The sequence below is a fragment of the Cyanistes caeruleus genome, chromosome 5, assembly GCF_971803275.1.
Source record: "Cyanistes caeruleus chromosome 5, bCyaCae1.hap1.1, whole genome shotgun sequence".
Taxonomy (NCBI): Eukaryota; Metazoa; Chordata; class Aves; order Passeriformes; family Paridae; genus Cyanistes; species Cyanistes caeruleus.
In genome coordinates, this window is record NC_141705.1 from 36,293,222 (window position 1) to 36,309,174 (window position 15,953).

Consider the following 15,953-nt stretch of genomic DNA (forward strand, 5'->3'; position numbering starts at 1 on the left):
TCCTTTTTTTCAGCCAACAGAGTTAATTACCCTGGCATGAAATCTGATCAGTACTACGAACATCCTTGGCTTAAGGGCTCTACACTAGTGCAAGTTTGTTAACAGGAGAATCAGGGAGTTTCACAGTGCATCACTTAAAATATACTGCAAGAAAATGCTTCTTGACTTCAAAAGAGCAATAAGCATGTCTCAAACCTAGCAAAATACAGGAATGGAAATGGCAGGTGTGGACAGACATTTCACAGTGGACTTCAAAAAGGAAAACTTACATTGATTCCTAGAGCTTTTGAGCTTGAAGTATAAAAAGAGGCTACTGCAACTAATGCATCATAGATAAGTATTTTTTAGAAGTACTGAATACAGATTCCTTGGAACATCTTGCACTGCTTTGGTCTTGTCTAACCAGATGCAGCTCCTGTGAGTCATACACTTAACAGCCTCTTCTCAGAGCTCCACATCTGTGGTCATCAACAGTTCTGTCCATCAGGAAGCTTTCTCTCCCTTTTTGACTCCTCCATGCATTATTTACATGTCTCCTTATATCTGCCATAAGAAGTTAATGATTTTGGGCACTACAGCTTTGCCAAAAAGGGCCCAGGAATGGCATCTTTGAGGACAACCTCCCCAAAACACAGGAGCCGTCCATTCCCACATGCAGCAAGTCAAGCAGGCATGGCAGAAAACCCACCTGGCTGCACCAAGAACTCCAGAAGGTAGAGTAGGGAAGGTAGAGGCATGGACTGGCTACCTAGAAGGAGTACAGAAATATTGCCTGAGCCAATGAAGACAACATTAAAGGCAAAGCTTTGTAGAGTTGAAATCCGTAAGATGGAAAGTGCAACGAGAAGAGCTTGTAGGCTAAATAAAGATTAAAGAAAACTTGAGTTTGCTGATAAAAGAGATGAAATTTTGTGTCAAAGGACACATAAAAGACTGAGACACTCAACATCTGATTTCCTTGACTGTTTCCTTGCAAGGTTTGCTGTCACATCTCCCAAGTCCCTGAGTCCAGGGGCAGCCTGCAGAAGAGAAAGAATATCCACTGAAGAGGAGAGTCAGGGACCACTTCCCTGGACATATTACAGCAAATAAACACAGCACAAGTCCATGGGACTGGCTGGATGGCACCAGAGGGCACTGAGGAAGCTTGTCATGTCATTGTGAGATCATGCTCTACCATATCTACAAGGTCCTGGTGCTTGACAGTGGCTCCTGAGGACTGACTGAAACGAATTCTTGCCCACCTTCAAGAAGAAGGATCCAGGAAACTATGACCTTGGATTCACTAGCACCAAGTGAAATTTTTGGAACTGATCAACTTTAGTTAACTTTAGTCCATAAAGGACTGCCTTCTGCTAGAGCAACTCAGAGCCAGTTTACTAGAGTTTAAATGTGCCAGGGATTGTTTAGCCTAAGGACAAGGGGAAGCCATCAATAGAACCACACAGAAGTCCTGGATGTCCAAGGAAGACTCAGGCAGCACCCATGTATGGAAGAATTGTGATGTGAATGAAAGAATCCGAGCACCTCACAGGACAGAAGACACAGGCAGGAGATGCCTCCTTTTGAAAAGGGGAGCTGTGAAGATGGGAAAGACAGCATGATTAAAAACCAGATGCTGCTAGCAGTAAGACACAGATTCTTTAAATGCACAGGGTGGTGTCCAAACAAGGTAAACAGAAATGAGCATTAATTCAAGCTAAGTGCATGTAAATAAAAACATAGAGTTAAAAAAACCAAACCAACTAAACAAACCCAAAACCCCCAAACCCCAAGTTTGAGAAGTAGCTTACTGAAGTATGAAAGCTGCTATTGAAATATTTTTTTCAAACACCAGGATGTCTAGGATGTCTGCCAGAAAGTGTGTTGGGCTGATACATGATCAAAATGAAAAGAGACCACTTCAGAAGCAGGAAAGCTAAATTAAGTACTTCCGTTGAACTCTCAGCAGTGCCCAATGCCAGACACCCTGAGAAAAGAATAAAAAAGAGGGCAACTACACAGTGAAATTTCTTACTAAATAGTCCTATCTTCAGATAATTTGTATGATAGCTTCTACTGGAATTTTCTGCCATGAATAGCCTAATTGCCTTTTCTAAAAATAAACCCAGTATTTCCTAAACAATGCAACACGAATTGACAAACCATGATAATGAACTGCTGACTCTACTCTTGCTATCAAACAGAGGAACACACAACACCAATTTTTATCAAAGGGCTCTGGGGTTCTAAAGAATTGCAGACCACTTAGCCTGACTTCTGTGTTGAATAGAATCTAGTAATAAATAACAAAATTAGTAAGCTATAGACACAGCTTTTGTGGGAAAAAAAAAGCCATGCCACAGAAAAATATTATCATATTTTGAAGAAATCAAAAATTATGGGGACATGAGTGAGACTGTTAATACAGTAACTGAATTTCCAAAGCATTTGGTGAGGTTCTTTTCTTTCTTTGTAGACACAGTTCTTCATCAAAGTATGGCAGATCTCTTAGGCTAATAACTGCTATTAATTCCAAATTGTAAGCGAGTCTGCAACTTTAGCAGCATAAATGACTGTTCTGGGAGCTAAGCAGTCCACCTCCTCTTCCAGGTCATTCCTGAACAATAGGAAAGTTCTTGGTAGTTGCAATTAAAATGACTATAAACAGCTGCAGAATAATTCAAGAACACTATCAAGGAAATGAGCCAGCAGGAGAGCTCAGTGCAAGTACAAATGATTGTATATGGAGTGCTAGACCACTCAGTGCATACACTCAGTGACAGATCCTGAACTCTGCATTACCACTGGGAAAAAAACAATAAAAAAAAATAAAAAAAATTAAAAACATCTTGGAGTCGAATGTGGGTATCAGAATCCTTTCAGAATTTTAGCTCAGAGTTAATGAAAAGGGAAATAAACCAGCAGGAATAATAATGATGGAACATGAAACATTTATATAGCACCTTCATGGAGCTATCTCTGATATTCCCATATCACAAGGCAGCAGAGTCACAGAGGCACATAACAGTATCTGTGTCTGGAAGAAGAGGTTAAAACAAGCACCACATTCTGCAGTCACTGACTCAGGATGTCATTAATTTCAAGGCTATAAATGCATTCAAAAGACAAGTCTGTGCACAGAGAGAGGTCTCTGAAGCATGACAACCCTGTTGCAGTTTTTGGCTCCAGTGTCCCAGTGTACTGGTTGCCAGGAATGACGTTTATCCATTCTTGTGTGTTTTCTCACCAGCATATGTTTTTGGCCAGAGCTAAAGTTGTCAAGAGAAACAATCACTGGTCAGACCTAGTATAGATGCTTTATTTAAAATTAAATTTTACTTTAAAATACTCTGGGCAAGTGGTTCATTATATTGGTTAAACAACTCAATACTTGTTATTCCTAGCAGCAATTCTCCATGGTTATCTCTTGGGGTGTTTTTTGAGAGGATACACCTTGTTACCTGGCAGCATTCACCTTCACACCTTTTTTATTTCCTTAGCATGGTGTATTTATCTTGGATCCAAAATAATCCAGAAAAATTATCACTCTACTTTTATTTCAGCTCTACCTCTGGGCAGACTCTCGAATACAAAAAAATAGAATCCAGGGAGCAATTAAATGAATATCCTTCTTTCCAAAAGCTAACATTAATTTTACTGCAGATCTGATAGGAAGCAGGGATAATGTGTGAAATCCAATATAAATGACTGCTCTTAAGGGGCTGCCACCTATCAGGATGATAAAAATAGATCAAAAAAAGGTAAAAATCACCAGGTTTAAAGAAAAAAAATTTCTTCCAGCTACTGTACAGAGGTTTAGGCAGGGCCTGCTAAGCCTGCTCTACTTCTCTGCTGCTAGAAATAAGGTGGAAAACTGGTATTTCTCTGCCATTATCCAGTTTATGTTCCCCCAGGCCCTCTTGCAGAGTGCTGAAAGACTGCAGTGAGATGAGCCATCTTCTAAATTTTGTACATTGATTTTTACATATCCCCATACATTCTTGATTTTTTTAACCAAACTTATGACTTGTTGCATGTCAACACAAGTGCTGGGCATCAACACTGAAATTTATTGGTTAAAATCCATAAATCAAGATTATATAGTACTGGCAAAATGGAAATATTCTGATGTACCTGACAAAAAACTTCAACACACCATCATTCCTCTCTACAGGATACAGCAACAATTAAGGCTTTTTACAGCAGCTGAGACTGCCCAGAATCACCAGAAAAGTTCCTACTGAATCAATAAAGGCAGCTGGCAAATCATCCTGGCAACATGTTAGACTACAAAGTCAAATCCAAACATAGCAGAATTGAATCTCCTTCTATTGGCATTTCTTTCCTCTTCTCCCTCCAGCAGGGACAAGCCCTGAGGCTACATGGCTTTTAAGCTGAGAGAGACAGTTCTTGCAGCACTATTTCACTCTTGCTAGCACAGCCTGGGAAAGCATTTGGCATACTTCACTGAACAAACCTGACTGCACAGGGTAACGCTTCAAAATTCAGATGCTTAAAGAAAGAGAGGGCTGAAGGGAGGTCTACCTACCTCAGAACAAGTATTTCAGTCTTTACCAGAAAGATCTTCCTCAATTAGAAATGCCAAGATACTATTAACAAAATAACAAACAAAAAAAAACCCAAAAACCCCCACAAAATTACTGTATTGCTCTTTGGTAGGATTAAAGTGAATGTTGAGTGGCCTTACCTGACACTAATGTCTTTTTAAACAGATCAGTGGGAGGAAAATAAATGGTGCATCCAATAGATAGCCTACCTTTAGCTGGATTTCTCTCTGGTATTGGGGAGTGAGCAGGAAAGTGAGCATGTGGGAGCCTGAAAGCATATCAGCTGAAAATATCAGCCAATCTCACACTGCTTCCCCTCTCTTCTGTTCCCAGCAGACATGCAGAAGCTATAAACCTTTAACCTACTTAGGCAACTGCAAGCATCCCAAGTATTCAATGCATAAAGTAAGGGATATAATGTTGCCTGAAAGATACCTTTTGTTCACATTGTTTTTTCGTGCTGTTTTGTTTGCTGCCTCTGAAGGTTAAATCATTAAATACTAAAACCTAACTGATTTGAGCTGCTGGCTTTGACCTTAGGCTTACCTACAGCTGTGCTTGAAGGAAACAGTTTCTAAAATTCATCTTTTCACGGCTGTCCCTCCCCTTCCTCACAGTATTTAATAATTTCTGGGAATATCTATTTATTAATGTCATTCCGAAAAGAAGACAAATTCGGAGATTACACCTAAAATACTTCAGGAAGCTAGAGGTGTGGAACTATTTGGGAGATACCATATGCTCTCTGATGCCCTTCACCTTGATCAAACATGAAGGGGTGGGAGTACTTAAGTTCTGCTGCCAAAGATATGGCAACTCACCTGGGCAGAGGCAGCCCAGTCCCACCTGCATGTGACACGCTGCCACCTCTGCTTTGCTGTCTGTAAGGAGTAAAGAAATGCTGCAGCAGAAGCAGCAGTGTCTAGGGAATAACCTCCTAAAAAGAAAAAGCTCACCTACACAGGTTACCCAGAACATTTCTTCCCTTTCAGAAAAATCTCTTTAGTAAGAAGGACCAACTCCTGAGCACAGCACAGGAAGAAAAACAAAGTGAACCCCCAGGACAGCTGGCACTTCCTCGCCACCAGCAGCAGAAGGGCACGGTCCTCTGCTCTGACTGCCAGCAAGTGGAAACCTTTAGTAAGTCAGCTGAGGAACACGGCACTAAGGAAGAGAAATGCTGCACTCTGCGTGCTTCATTTGCTTCCAGTGAGTGCACACCACACAGCAAATTCAAGCAGCTGCACATGCATGGGTATGAGTCAGACCCACAGCCGGCCAGTTCTCTCCTACCTTGCAAAATAAAAAAAACACTCACCATACAAGCCCAGAGCAGAGCCCCAGTAAGCAGTCAATGAACCACCAACAGATTATTTACCACAGCTGCAAACATACAGCCCAGACTGGCACCCAGTCCAGGGATCAGCATAGCTTCATTGCTGGGGATGAGGGGGGAGAGAAAACTGCAAAGTACTTATCATCATATCTAACTTCATACACTGCCCACAAAACCCCAACCAAAATACAGACTAAAAAATACCCTACCGTTAAATCACTTTGCTCAGAAACCTGTCCCTAGCAGATATTTAACAAAGAAAATAGTATCAAATGCAGATTAACCTGAGAGCAAAATTGGCTTCAACATATATCAAAAGTCAGAATAGACTGTGTAAACTTGTTAGTAATTCTTGAGTAATTCCAGAATTTTCCCAGAACAAATTAGACACCCTTTCAGCACGCAAATAAATGTTTTTTCTAAGACTGCTTTCCTCTTTAGGGCAAATGCTGTAAGAAACTGTTGGAAGACTATTCCAACCATCACTATGGCAGACCCATACTTCTGTTACTGCAGGTAATTAGGCAGTGTTATTTAAAGAGAACAGTATTTGCTTCTGATCTCTATTTATGCTCCATTTTAAAGGCATCAGAGTAAATCAAAACTGAGTAAACTAACTAGCATAGGGATGTCTAATAAAGATAATTCTTCCTTCCTGAAGACAAATCTTAAGAAGTTATGGATTAAGAAAAGATATGACAATGAAGACTATGGCTATCCATGGAACATGCAAATACATGCAATTAGACACTGAAACAGATGACTTCAGAGATCAATCACAAGAGCTTAAGTATTCACAGAAGGAATCACTGCAACAGCATTAAGAAGGATATATGGAAATGTGGTATAGTATAGCACTCATGCCTTCAGTACAGGAAGCCTTAAGTGGCCTAATAAATAATATTTTAAGCATCAATTCAGATATATGGAAAGCAGATAGCTGAATTCCCATATAAACAGAACCAAAAGAACACAAAAGGTTTGCTTACTCTTCTTGACGCAAGTCATTAACGCTCCGATCTAGTGAGATCATATCACTTGCCACCATATTAAACCCAAACTCTTTAATGCTGGCTTGAACGGATTCTTTGTAATCTGGTCCTAAAACATATGGCTTCGCTTCCTCTCCAGGGCCACCAACAACTCCATGAGGCTCGGGCTCTTTGGGTTCAAAATTACCAAGGACTCCAGGTCGTAACACAGGATCTGGGTACACAAATGTCTGAGGTTTAAATGTGAGATACTGCCTCTGGATGATGTTTTGCTGCTTGTTATCAACACCATGATGATTTAGTTCATTTTTGGCCTTATTTTTCCTTCGAATGGATTCCAAGTCCACTTCCACACCTTCAACATGAGGCCAAGGTACCACAGGTTTGAACTTCTCATTTCCTAGTCCGTGGTCTCCTTTGTTTGGCAGGGGTCTGTTGGCTTCTTTGTCATCCTATATACACACACAGAGAAACAGCAGACCATATCAATTGATGATCCTTTATCTATTTACATCCAGTAGCTTAATGCACTAAGAGTTGGTACTAAATACGTGTCGAGCAAGCATGGAAAAGTCTCTGCTGGGGGGCTCAATGAACACTTTTTACTGAAGCTGCTGACTACTGGAGAACATGACCAGCTGTTGTCCACACTTACCTTGGTGAGTTGCTCCTTCAAATGACTGAATGCCCAAAGCATTCCCAAACACCAAACACTCATATAGGACATGCTTGCCCGAATGTAGGTTGAGCTGTAGCTCAAACTGATGTGCAAGGGGCACTGACAGAGCGTTCCATGAAGGAGATGACAGGGAGGCAAAGAGTGCCACAGCATGGAATCCTTGGTCCCACTGTCAGACAGGGGGTGTTTCTGAGGTTTCCATGGCTCAGAGCTCTGCAGGGTCTCAGTGGCTGCTAGAAACAGCCTCAGCTAGGAAAGAGTGCTGTAACTACGAGAAATGTGGCACACTCATCTGTGGCAGCTGTGAGCCACACATAATCCCTGCCCTCCACACACACCCCATCCCCCCAGCTCGCTCCCACCAAACACCTCCCTCTGCTGCAACAGCTTATTTACAGCTGGGAGGTGATGATGATGGCACTGGGGACAGCAGGCAGAAATGAGAGCAGCTGCATGGACACAGGCAGACCTGCCTGGGGGGGCAGTGCTGGGGCTGAAGAGAACTTCCACAGGCACTGGCACCTCCTGCATCCTTGTTTAAAACAATTTTACTGCACTCCTGCCTCTCTCCACATCAAGAGATTTGAAGTTCTCACTGGGAAAAAAGGCTGGCATTTTGAAAACTGCTCAGCATTTTCAGTGATCAGTGAGGCTGGTGGGGTTAGAACAAGGGTGGGTGATTTTGGAAGACACAAGCCAGAAAGGCTTTGAAGTGTCTGAGTGTGAAGTCTCCAGAAAACAACAGCACCACCCATGAAAGCACTCCAAAACACACAATCACAACTTTTTCCAGTACTACTGTCCAAGAGTATTGCAGGGATATATTGCTGAAGGTTCAGATTTCCTGCTAAAAATGTTTATTTGTAAGCAGGACAAATGTTAGATCATTCAGAAATCTGCAGGAAACAACACTCATTTTAGCAATGTCTCAAACACAATTCTGAGATCAAAAGGATGTCACCCATTCAAACCTGCTGAAGGCAGGTTCACAGTGAGATGGGGTTTCTCAGAGGCTTGTCCAGTCACATCTCTTTGTCCAGATTCTCAGGACAACCTGTTCCAGTTGTCTGACTCAGTGAAGGTTTTTTCCCTCATACCTCAGTAGAAGTTTCTCACACTGCATCTTGTCCTTTCACTCTGCACCCTTCAGAAGATTTTATTTCCATTTGCTCTGCAACTTCACTTTTTTAGGGTGAAAAGATGCACTTAGATTCCCCATCAGACTTTTTTCCAGCCAAACCCAGCCTCCCTAGCAGGTCTTTGCTAGGTCCTCTGCATCTGTGAACATCTCTCCTGTGTTGGGGCAGCGTGGGAGAAGGAACCACACAGAGTTCCAGACAGCTAAGCTCTTTTTAAGGTATCCACCCATTATGCACTCTGCTTTTACTGCAACAAGGGTACAATGCTGACTCATGTCCATGTTCAAATAAACCACATAATACTTCCTACTATATCACACTATTTTCTTCATGTCATTCCATGTAGAAAAAACTTCAGAAATGAAGAAGAATGCAGTATATAATACTTCTAGGTTAACATGATAACAATGGGAGTCAGACTGCCTCCAGTTCAAAATAAGGAGTTTATTCAAGAAACTTTCTGAGTTCCTGTTTGTTATAGTTTAAACAGGGAGGGCATACAGCATGCAGAAGTGTTACATTATTCTGTTCTTCCATCATCATTTTTTCAGAAGCTCAAAAGTCAGTGCTAGAAAAGGGAAGTTTAAGGGCATGTGAAAAGGCATATTTTGCAAGAAAGTTGAAGGCTGTCATGGATCTAAATAAAGCCCTGAGAGGACTTTTGAAGAGAGCATGATCTCACACGCTAGTAATCAAAAGGAAGGCTTTGCCACTAGACTGTCAGAACACTGCTGAGCTCCCAGCTCACATCCAATTCCTGCTCTGAGTGCGGAGGCAGCTATAAAAGCCAACAAGCCAGTCAGCATCATTGGGAAGGATGCTTAAAGAAAGCATAATTTTGACTACATAAAATCTGATGCATAAAAAACTGACACATGTATTCAGTAATATTTAGTTCTAGTCTCCACATCTCAAAAGGAGTCAGAGAAAGTGCAGAGTAGGATAACCAAAATCAAGGAGAAGGTAAAAGGTATTTTGAGATGAAAGACCAGAAAGGACATTCATCTTTCATCTCAAAAACCCTGCAGTCTGGAGATGTGATGGCTGAAGGGTATACAACTGAAGTTCAAAAAAATCATGAAAGTCTTGGATAAACCCAATGGAAACCCACTGTTTACTGTGATGGATGACAGGTCCATAGGGGGATTGTAAAAGGGCTGTGAGAAGCCTTCTGAAAATTTGAATTAAACAGCTGTAGATGCTGGAAGAGTCCAAAGGGAAGGCAGCATAGAAAGCAGCCAGGTTTACACACTGCCATTCTCAGTCACCAGCCTGGAGCATCAGTCTCAATCAGACAGGAATTTATCCCCTTGGTTTGTGTGGAATTAAATACCATTTCATTCCACTTCCATTACCTATAAAACAGTTATGAGCTTCCACTTTGCCAATTCTTTGATTGAAGCATCACACTTTTGAAGGAAATTTGTTTATTTTGCTGCCGTCAGAACTATGACTTATCCTTTATTACATTTAGCCTCATTATAACTGTTATGCACAATTTGCTTTATAATGCATTTATCAGTAGTTCCCTTCTACGCACTAAATATATTTCATATTTGCTGGCCTGGAAAAAAAATTCATAAAACAAGGAAATGATACACAGAGACACACTCATTGACCTCATTCCTCCATTCTATGCACAGAGGACAAATGAGATAGAAAGCATTTGTTGTGGGTTAACCCCTGCAAGCAGCTCAGCATGACACAGCTGCTCACTCCTTCCTCCCTACCCCTGGCCACATATCTAAAACACAGCAATCACATGGGATGCTATGAGGAAACTCTACTTAATCTCAGCATTTTATGGACATTTAAAAAAAAAAAAAATATAAGAGGAACTAGCAGTATTTAAGTGCATGGTTATTTCTCCACAGATAAACGAAACAAGGATTTTCCAAATACTCTCTGGAAAAAAAGAAAAATCAAATCACAGTCAAAGAACTACTTCAGTCACATAAACCACAGTGCCTTAGGAACTTCTAGGGCCTCTTCTCTCTTTTATGAATAATGACCCACACCCCCTTTTAAAAGAAAAAAAACTAATGACATATCAAAAATCTGGAAGAATTTTTAATCAGTGTTCCTCACCGATTTCAAGTTCGGCTGAAGTAAAAGTAGCCATACAACAACAGCTAAACTGGAAGGCATGTGTATATAAAAAAAGATAGACCACAACAACCTTTCTAAAGTGGCAAAACAAGATGGTCTGAAAATTATTTTAACAGCTTTGAAAGAGCTAGTAACAGCAAAGTGAAGGGAGGGCTCAAGAAGTGAGCACAACATGCATCTGAATACAGCACTTCTAGGCTGTCCAAAAATGAGGGGAGAGAAGCAAAACTGAATTTTCTCACATCTGAAGACAAATAACAAAACCAACAATATCTCATTCCATCTTTATAAAAAGGACACATAATACAGAAAAAAGCTTTTTCCACAGATCGTTACTTTTTCCCATAGGGTTGGACCTAGGATTTCCTACCAGCTTTCTAGATCCAGCTTGTTGCATGCTCCTTTACTTTTAATTTTTCTTTTACTCTTTAGGGAAATATGTATGAGTAACTGCAATGGGTGTTTCCAAAACAGTGATGTGATATAAATACAGTCACTACCTGACTTGCAAATAAAAAATGGGGGTTATACATTGTCATTTTATTTCACAAATTAGGTGCCTTATTGCAGAAGACAGGAATGCAGTTGAAGGTATAGAAAACATAACTATTTCCCTTTGAAAACATGCCTATAAATTACACAAAGTAAAAGGAAAGACTGTGAGAGGTCTTAATAAGGCTGCAAGATCAGTCATCTGGTAGGAGGGCTGTAGCTGTAGCTGGCAATAAAACTGCCAATGTGAAGGTTGCATAATCTGCTTTTCTTCAGTAACTAGTTCAAGACTGGCAACTCCCTAAAACTCTCTATGAAATAATGTCTGAAAAAAAATTGATGTTATAAAAGTGGGTTTGCTTCAGAATTTTCATTTGAGAACTTCAGAATAAATAAAATAAGCAATGATTCCCTCAACAGAGTTGTCTGACTCTCAAAGGGTTCCATCCCATAAGACTTGACACCTCCCACCCCAGCCATGGTAGCCTCCATCTGAGCAATTAGAAATTATACCTACTGCAGGACCAGCTGCAGACCAAAAGCACAGGCAAATGGAAAAACACCCAGCTTCTCAAGCAAGGATAGAGATCTACGGCACTTCTGCTATCACTTAAAAAAAAAAATATAAAAAATAAAGCCTTTTCAATCACCACAACTTTTTGCACAAAAAAGTCTGTTTTAAGCTCCACATGCAGCACTGCTCCTAAATCATATTTTGCTAAACCTTCCATCAAACCATTTTGTCACAAGACATCTCCGTTGACTCAAATTAAGGCTGAAGTTGGACCATGGGTTGTTTCTTTCATCAGAGATGAGCTATGACGTTCAAGCCATCTGGCTTGAAAGGGCCATTTGCTGTCACTGTGCCTGGGCAAAACAGCCTCTATCCTGCTATGACTCCTCTCAGTGTGTTTCAGAGGCACTCCAAAGGTGATGGAATACATACTTACATGCTCAGTAGTTCCTACAGTGACTTCTAAAACTTGTGGAAAATTAGAGCAGACCATTTATGAGAACTGCAGAAACACAGAGATAAATACAATTGGACACTAAGAGAAAATTTTTAAGTTTAAAAATGCATGTTTGTAAAACCAACAGTTTGCTAAATCCCTCCATTGCATGCTCTGTGCAACCCAAGTGAGAAACCATGCTGTTGATGGTGTTTTTCACCAGCAGTTTCAGGAAAGTATACATCTGTAAGTTATATTCTTATGTTCACAGTTGCCCTCAATTTGGGCATATACTGACAATACAAAAGCCCATTATGCAGTAAGTACTACCTTCTCCATAGTAGATTTCTGCCCCCTTAAATATCCTAGGGGAAAAAGAACAAACTTAAACAAGACCAATTCATATCTACCATCCTGGAATAAATTTTGATACACAGAACTACCACAACTAGAGTTTGTACCACAAACACATTGCTATGATGGCCTCTCCAAAGATCAAGTAATCTAATCCTACAAGACAACAACCATGACTGTTATTTTTTTTGAGTCTTCAGTATGAAACTTGGCCAGAAGCCACTTATGAATCACAAAGTCCAAATGATTAAAAAGAATTTTGATGATATAAACAAACAAGCATTACACTATATGCATATTTACATGTGCATGTGTATATATATGTGTGTGTGTATATATGTATAGATATATATATATGTATATATAAATGTTCTACTCACTAAAAAATATGTAACATCGAAGTGTAAATGAGGTGCAAGGTCCACAAGCAGCTTTGGAGAAATGAGTATTCAACAGTGCTTTTATACTGATGTGTTTTGTACTCCCACCTGTATCTGAGGAATGGCAAATAAAACGTTGTGGGCTGGTTTTTATTTCTTCTTCTTTAGAAACTTAATTAAAAAAAAAAAAACAACAAAATAGGGCAACTTCATCCTTCACCTGTTTTCTAGATTTCACAGCATCTATCAAGCTGATTGGCATGTGATACACTACTCATTGCCCTCCACCATTCTTTATCCAACTTGCTGTTTTTCTTTTAGATCCCAAGTAGCTCTTTGAGAGGAAAGAGTTTTGGCAGGAATAGATGCCCGTAATAAAACTGCTACTCATCAGCATTGAGTGAAATCCCTCCTCATGTCCTGTGTGATAAGGCAGAACTGGACAATCACTAGTACATGTTCTTCTACAGTACAAAAGTTTCCGAGGTTTCAGTAGATATCAGCAGACCACAGCCATTAATACTGGTTCAGCCCACTGAGAGAATAATAAAGTAGCAGCACTTTTGAGACCCCAAATTACCTGTGCTAGCCAAGGCGAAACAATTTAGTGGGGAGTAAGATCAACAATTTTATTCTGTTTGATAGCTGACATTTCTGAGATAGGAGAGCATTGCTTGTGGAAAAGCAGCACATCCAAATAGAAGAAGGGCACATAGTAAAGGAGAGGATCTGTTTGTGGAGATGTGAATTTGGTAACAGCTCAATGTTCTGCTATAATGAAGGAGTTTGACAGAATTTAGCATTCAAGTTCCGAGTGACTTGCATTAATCTACATGAGCCTCTATCACTGATTGCAATTAATGGATAAAAACAACCTCTTGTTATCCAGTAATGAGTCTAAAAATGAACAGTATTCACTAACATCTGAGGTCATCTCTGCTGGTGTTTGAACCCGTGAGTTCAAAAAAGACACTGAGGAAGATAACACTTAGTTCATCAACTTTATTTCATTTTTTGAATGGTTGCTCCAAGAGTTCCCTGGGCAAAAAAAGACCAATTAGCTCTCTGTGTCTTCTTGGTTACCATTTGCTTTGTCATGGCAGAAGCATTCATCTAGGACTGTGACTTCAGACTAATCCTGCATGCTGCCATGGTCTGCAGCCAACATTTCACAAGGTCATTCACAAGGCAAAGAAAATGGTATCAAGCTATGGAAGGCCTCAGATAATAAATCCTATGGAAGAAGGAAGAACACTTATTTTCAGTTTAAAGACCCTGATTCCCTGGTTATTTGCCTAACAGAAGGGAACATAATCAATCCCAAGTTTCACCTGTTTACTTGCAGAATACCTTGTGTTAAGATCTGTCCAAGTGTGGATGTCAGTACAATACTAATCTAAGCATCCCATTTAAATGAAATTGTTCTGTTGTGATATTATCTTTCACTTGCAAGGGGAGCTAACGATACTTCTGTCATTCTCTTTGGCCTTGCTGTGTAAGTATCATTCAAAACTCAGGCAAAGTAATGCAATCCTGCCACATTCAGCTTGCACTGCTTTGCCCCCTGTCCTTGCTCCTCACTCCCTCTTCCAACAACACTGCTCTCCCTGTACCCACTGCTGGATATGTCTCTCCTGGGAGTCTGGATTTTCTACAAATGCAACTGTCACACTCATAAGCTTCTGGTCCAGACTGACCAAGTTCCTTTACTTTGGGAAGTTCAGATACCTTCACTGAAAGCAGAGACTACCCAAAGACTGGCCAGACTGCTTTGTGCCAGATTCAGTTTCTTACAAGGGATGCCACTGGTCACTCAAAACTTACAAACTTCACTCTCTCACCTTCAGAGACATTTAAGAGTACAAAAAAATGACGTTGGAACGTGGTCTGTACCTTAACTATTTTACATGATGCCTCCTTAGGAGAGGTGTGGTACTCCTCAGATTCCTGTGTGACAAGCAGTTTCACAATTAGACTCTGCCTGACAAAGCAAGTAAAAATAAAGACACTGAGTGCTTCAGAACAAATTACTGCAAAAAATAGCAGTCTGAATGTCCTCATTTTCAGTAGCACTCATTGCTTGGGGAATACTGAACCAGCTCTTAAACCTACCAATCTCCTTCCTCATTGCTTGAGATCCAACCCTTACTCAGCTTTTACACATCCCATCCTGCCACTCCTGGTCCTGTCACACTACCCCTGGTGCCATCTGTAGTTGAACAGTCAGAGTGTGTTAAAGAAGCCTTGACAGAGATGTATTTCACTCAAAGCCCCCACTTATGCCCAAGAACTTGACAGAGTTAACCATAAGCAATCATAGACTTATAGAATGGTTTGAGTTGAAAGAGGACCTTGAAGACCACCTAGTGCCAACCCCCCTGCCATGGGCAGGGCACTTTCCACTAGACCAGATTGCCTGGAACTACATCCAACCTGGCCTTGAATACCTCCAGGGATGGGGTGTCCAACTTCCTTGGACAACCTGTTCCAGTGTCTCACCACCTTCACGGGAAAGATCTTTTCCCTAATATCTGATTTAAACCTACTCTCTTTGTTCCTCTCAATGTACCTCTCCTTGTGGCTATGGGGAGTACCATGTAATCTGGATAGAAATTAATGAGACCTAAAATAGAAAGTCTCAGATAAATACCTGAATAAATTGATATCAAAGACATCTGTCCTTGATTTTGCAACTTAAGGCTAGTTTTGAAGCAAGCAAAATAGTCTCTTATCATTAAGATTACAATCACTTCCAAGTAACAGAAATATTCTTAAAGTGAATTGTAAGTCAAACTGCTGCATTACCTAAGGGGATGCATTTAGTCTCTCCCATGCTCTAGAAACGCAAACATGTTGGCACCAGTAACCTGTGCAATAAAAAGAACACAAAACTGTATCTGCAACTTCTTGCTGCAGGATAACAGAAAAATTTTTAGCTGACCCTTGATAAGAAGTATGATCCAAAGCCACTT

General features: G+C 40.5%; 1 protein-coding gene across 2 annotated transcripts in view; it reads right to left on the reverse strand.

Annotated features, from left to right (window-relative positions):
* The window catches only part of GALNT7 (polypeptide N-acetylgalactosaminyltransferase 7), a 70,154-nt gene that overhangs the window by 32,132 nt on the left and 22,069 nt on the right, over positions 1-15,953 (reverse strand). For both annotated transcript variants that reach the window (XM_086890288.1, XM_086890289.1), the window contains exon 2: positions 6,876-7,330. In XM_086890288.1, the coding sequence (XP_086746414.1) occupies positions 6,876-7,330 (455 nt within the window). The remainder of the gene's footprint in view (positions 1-6,875; positions 7,331-15,953) is intronic.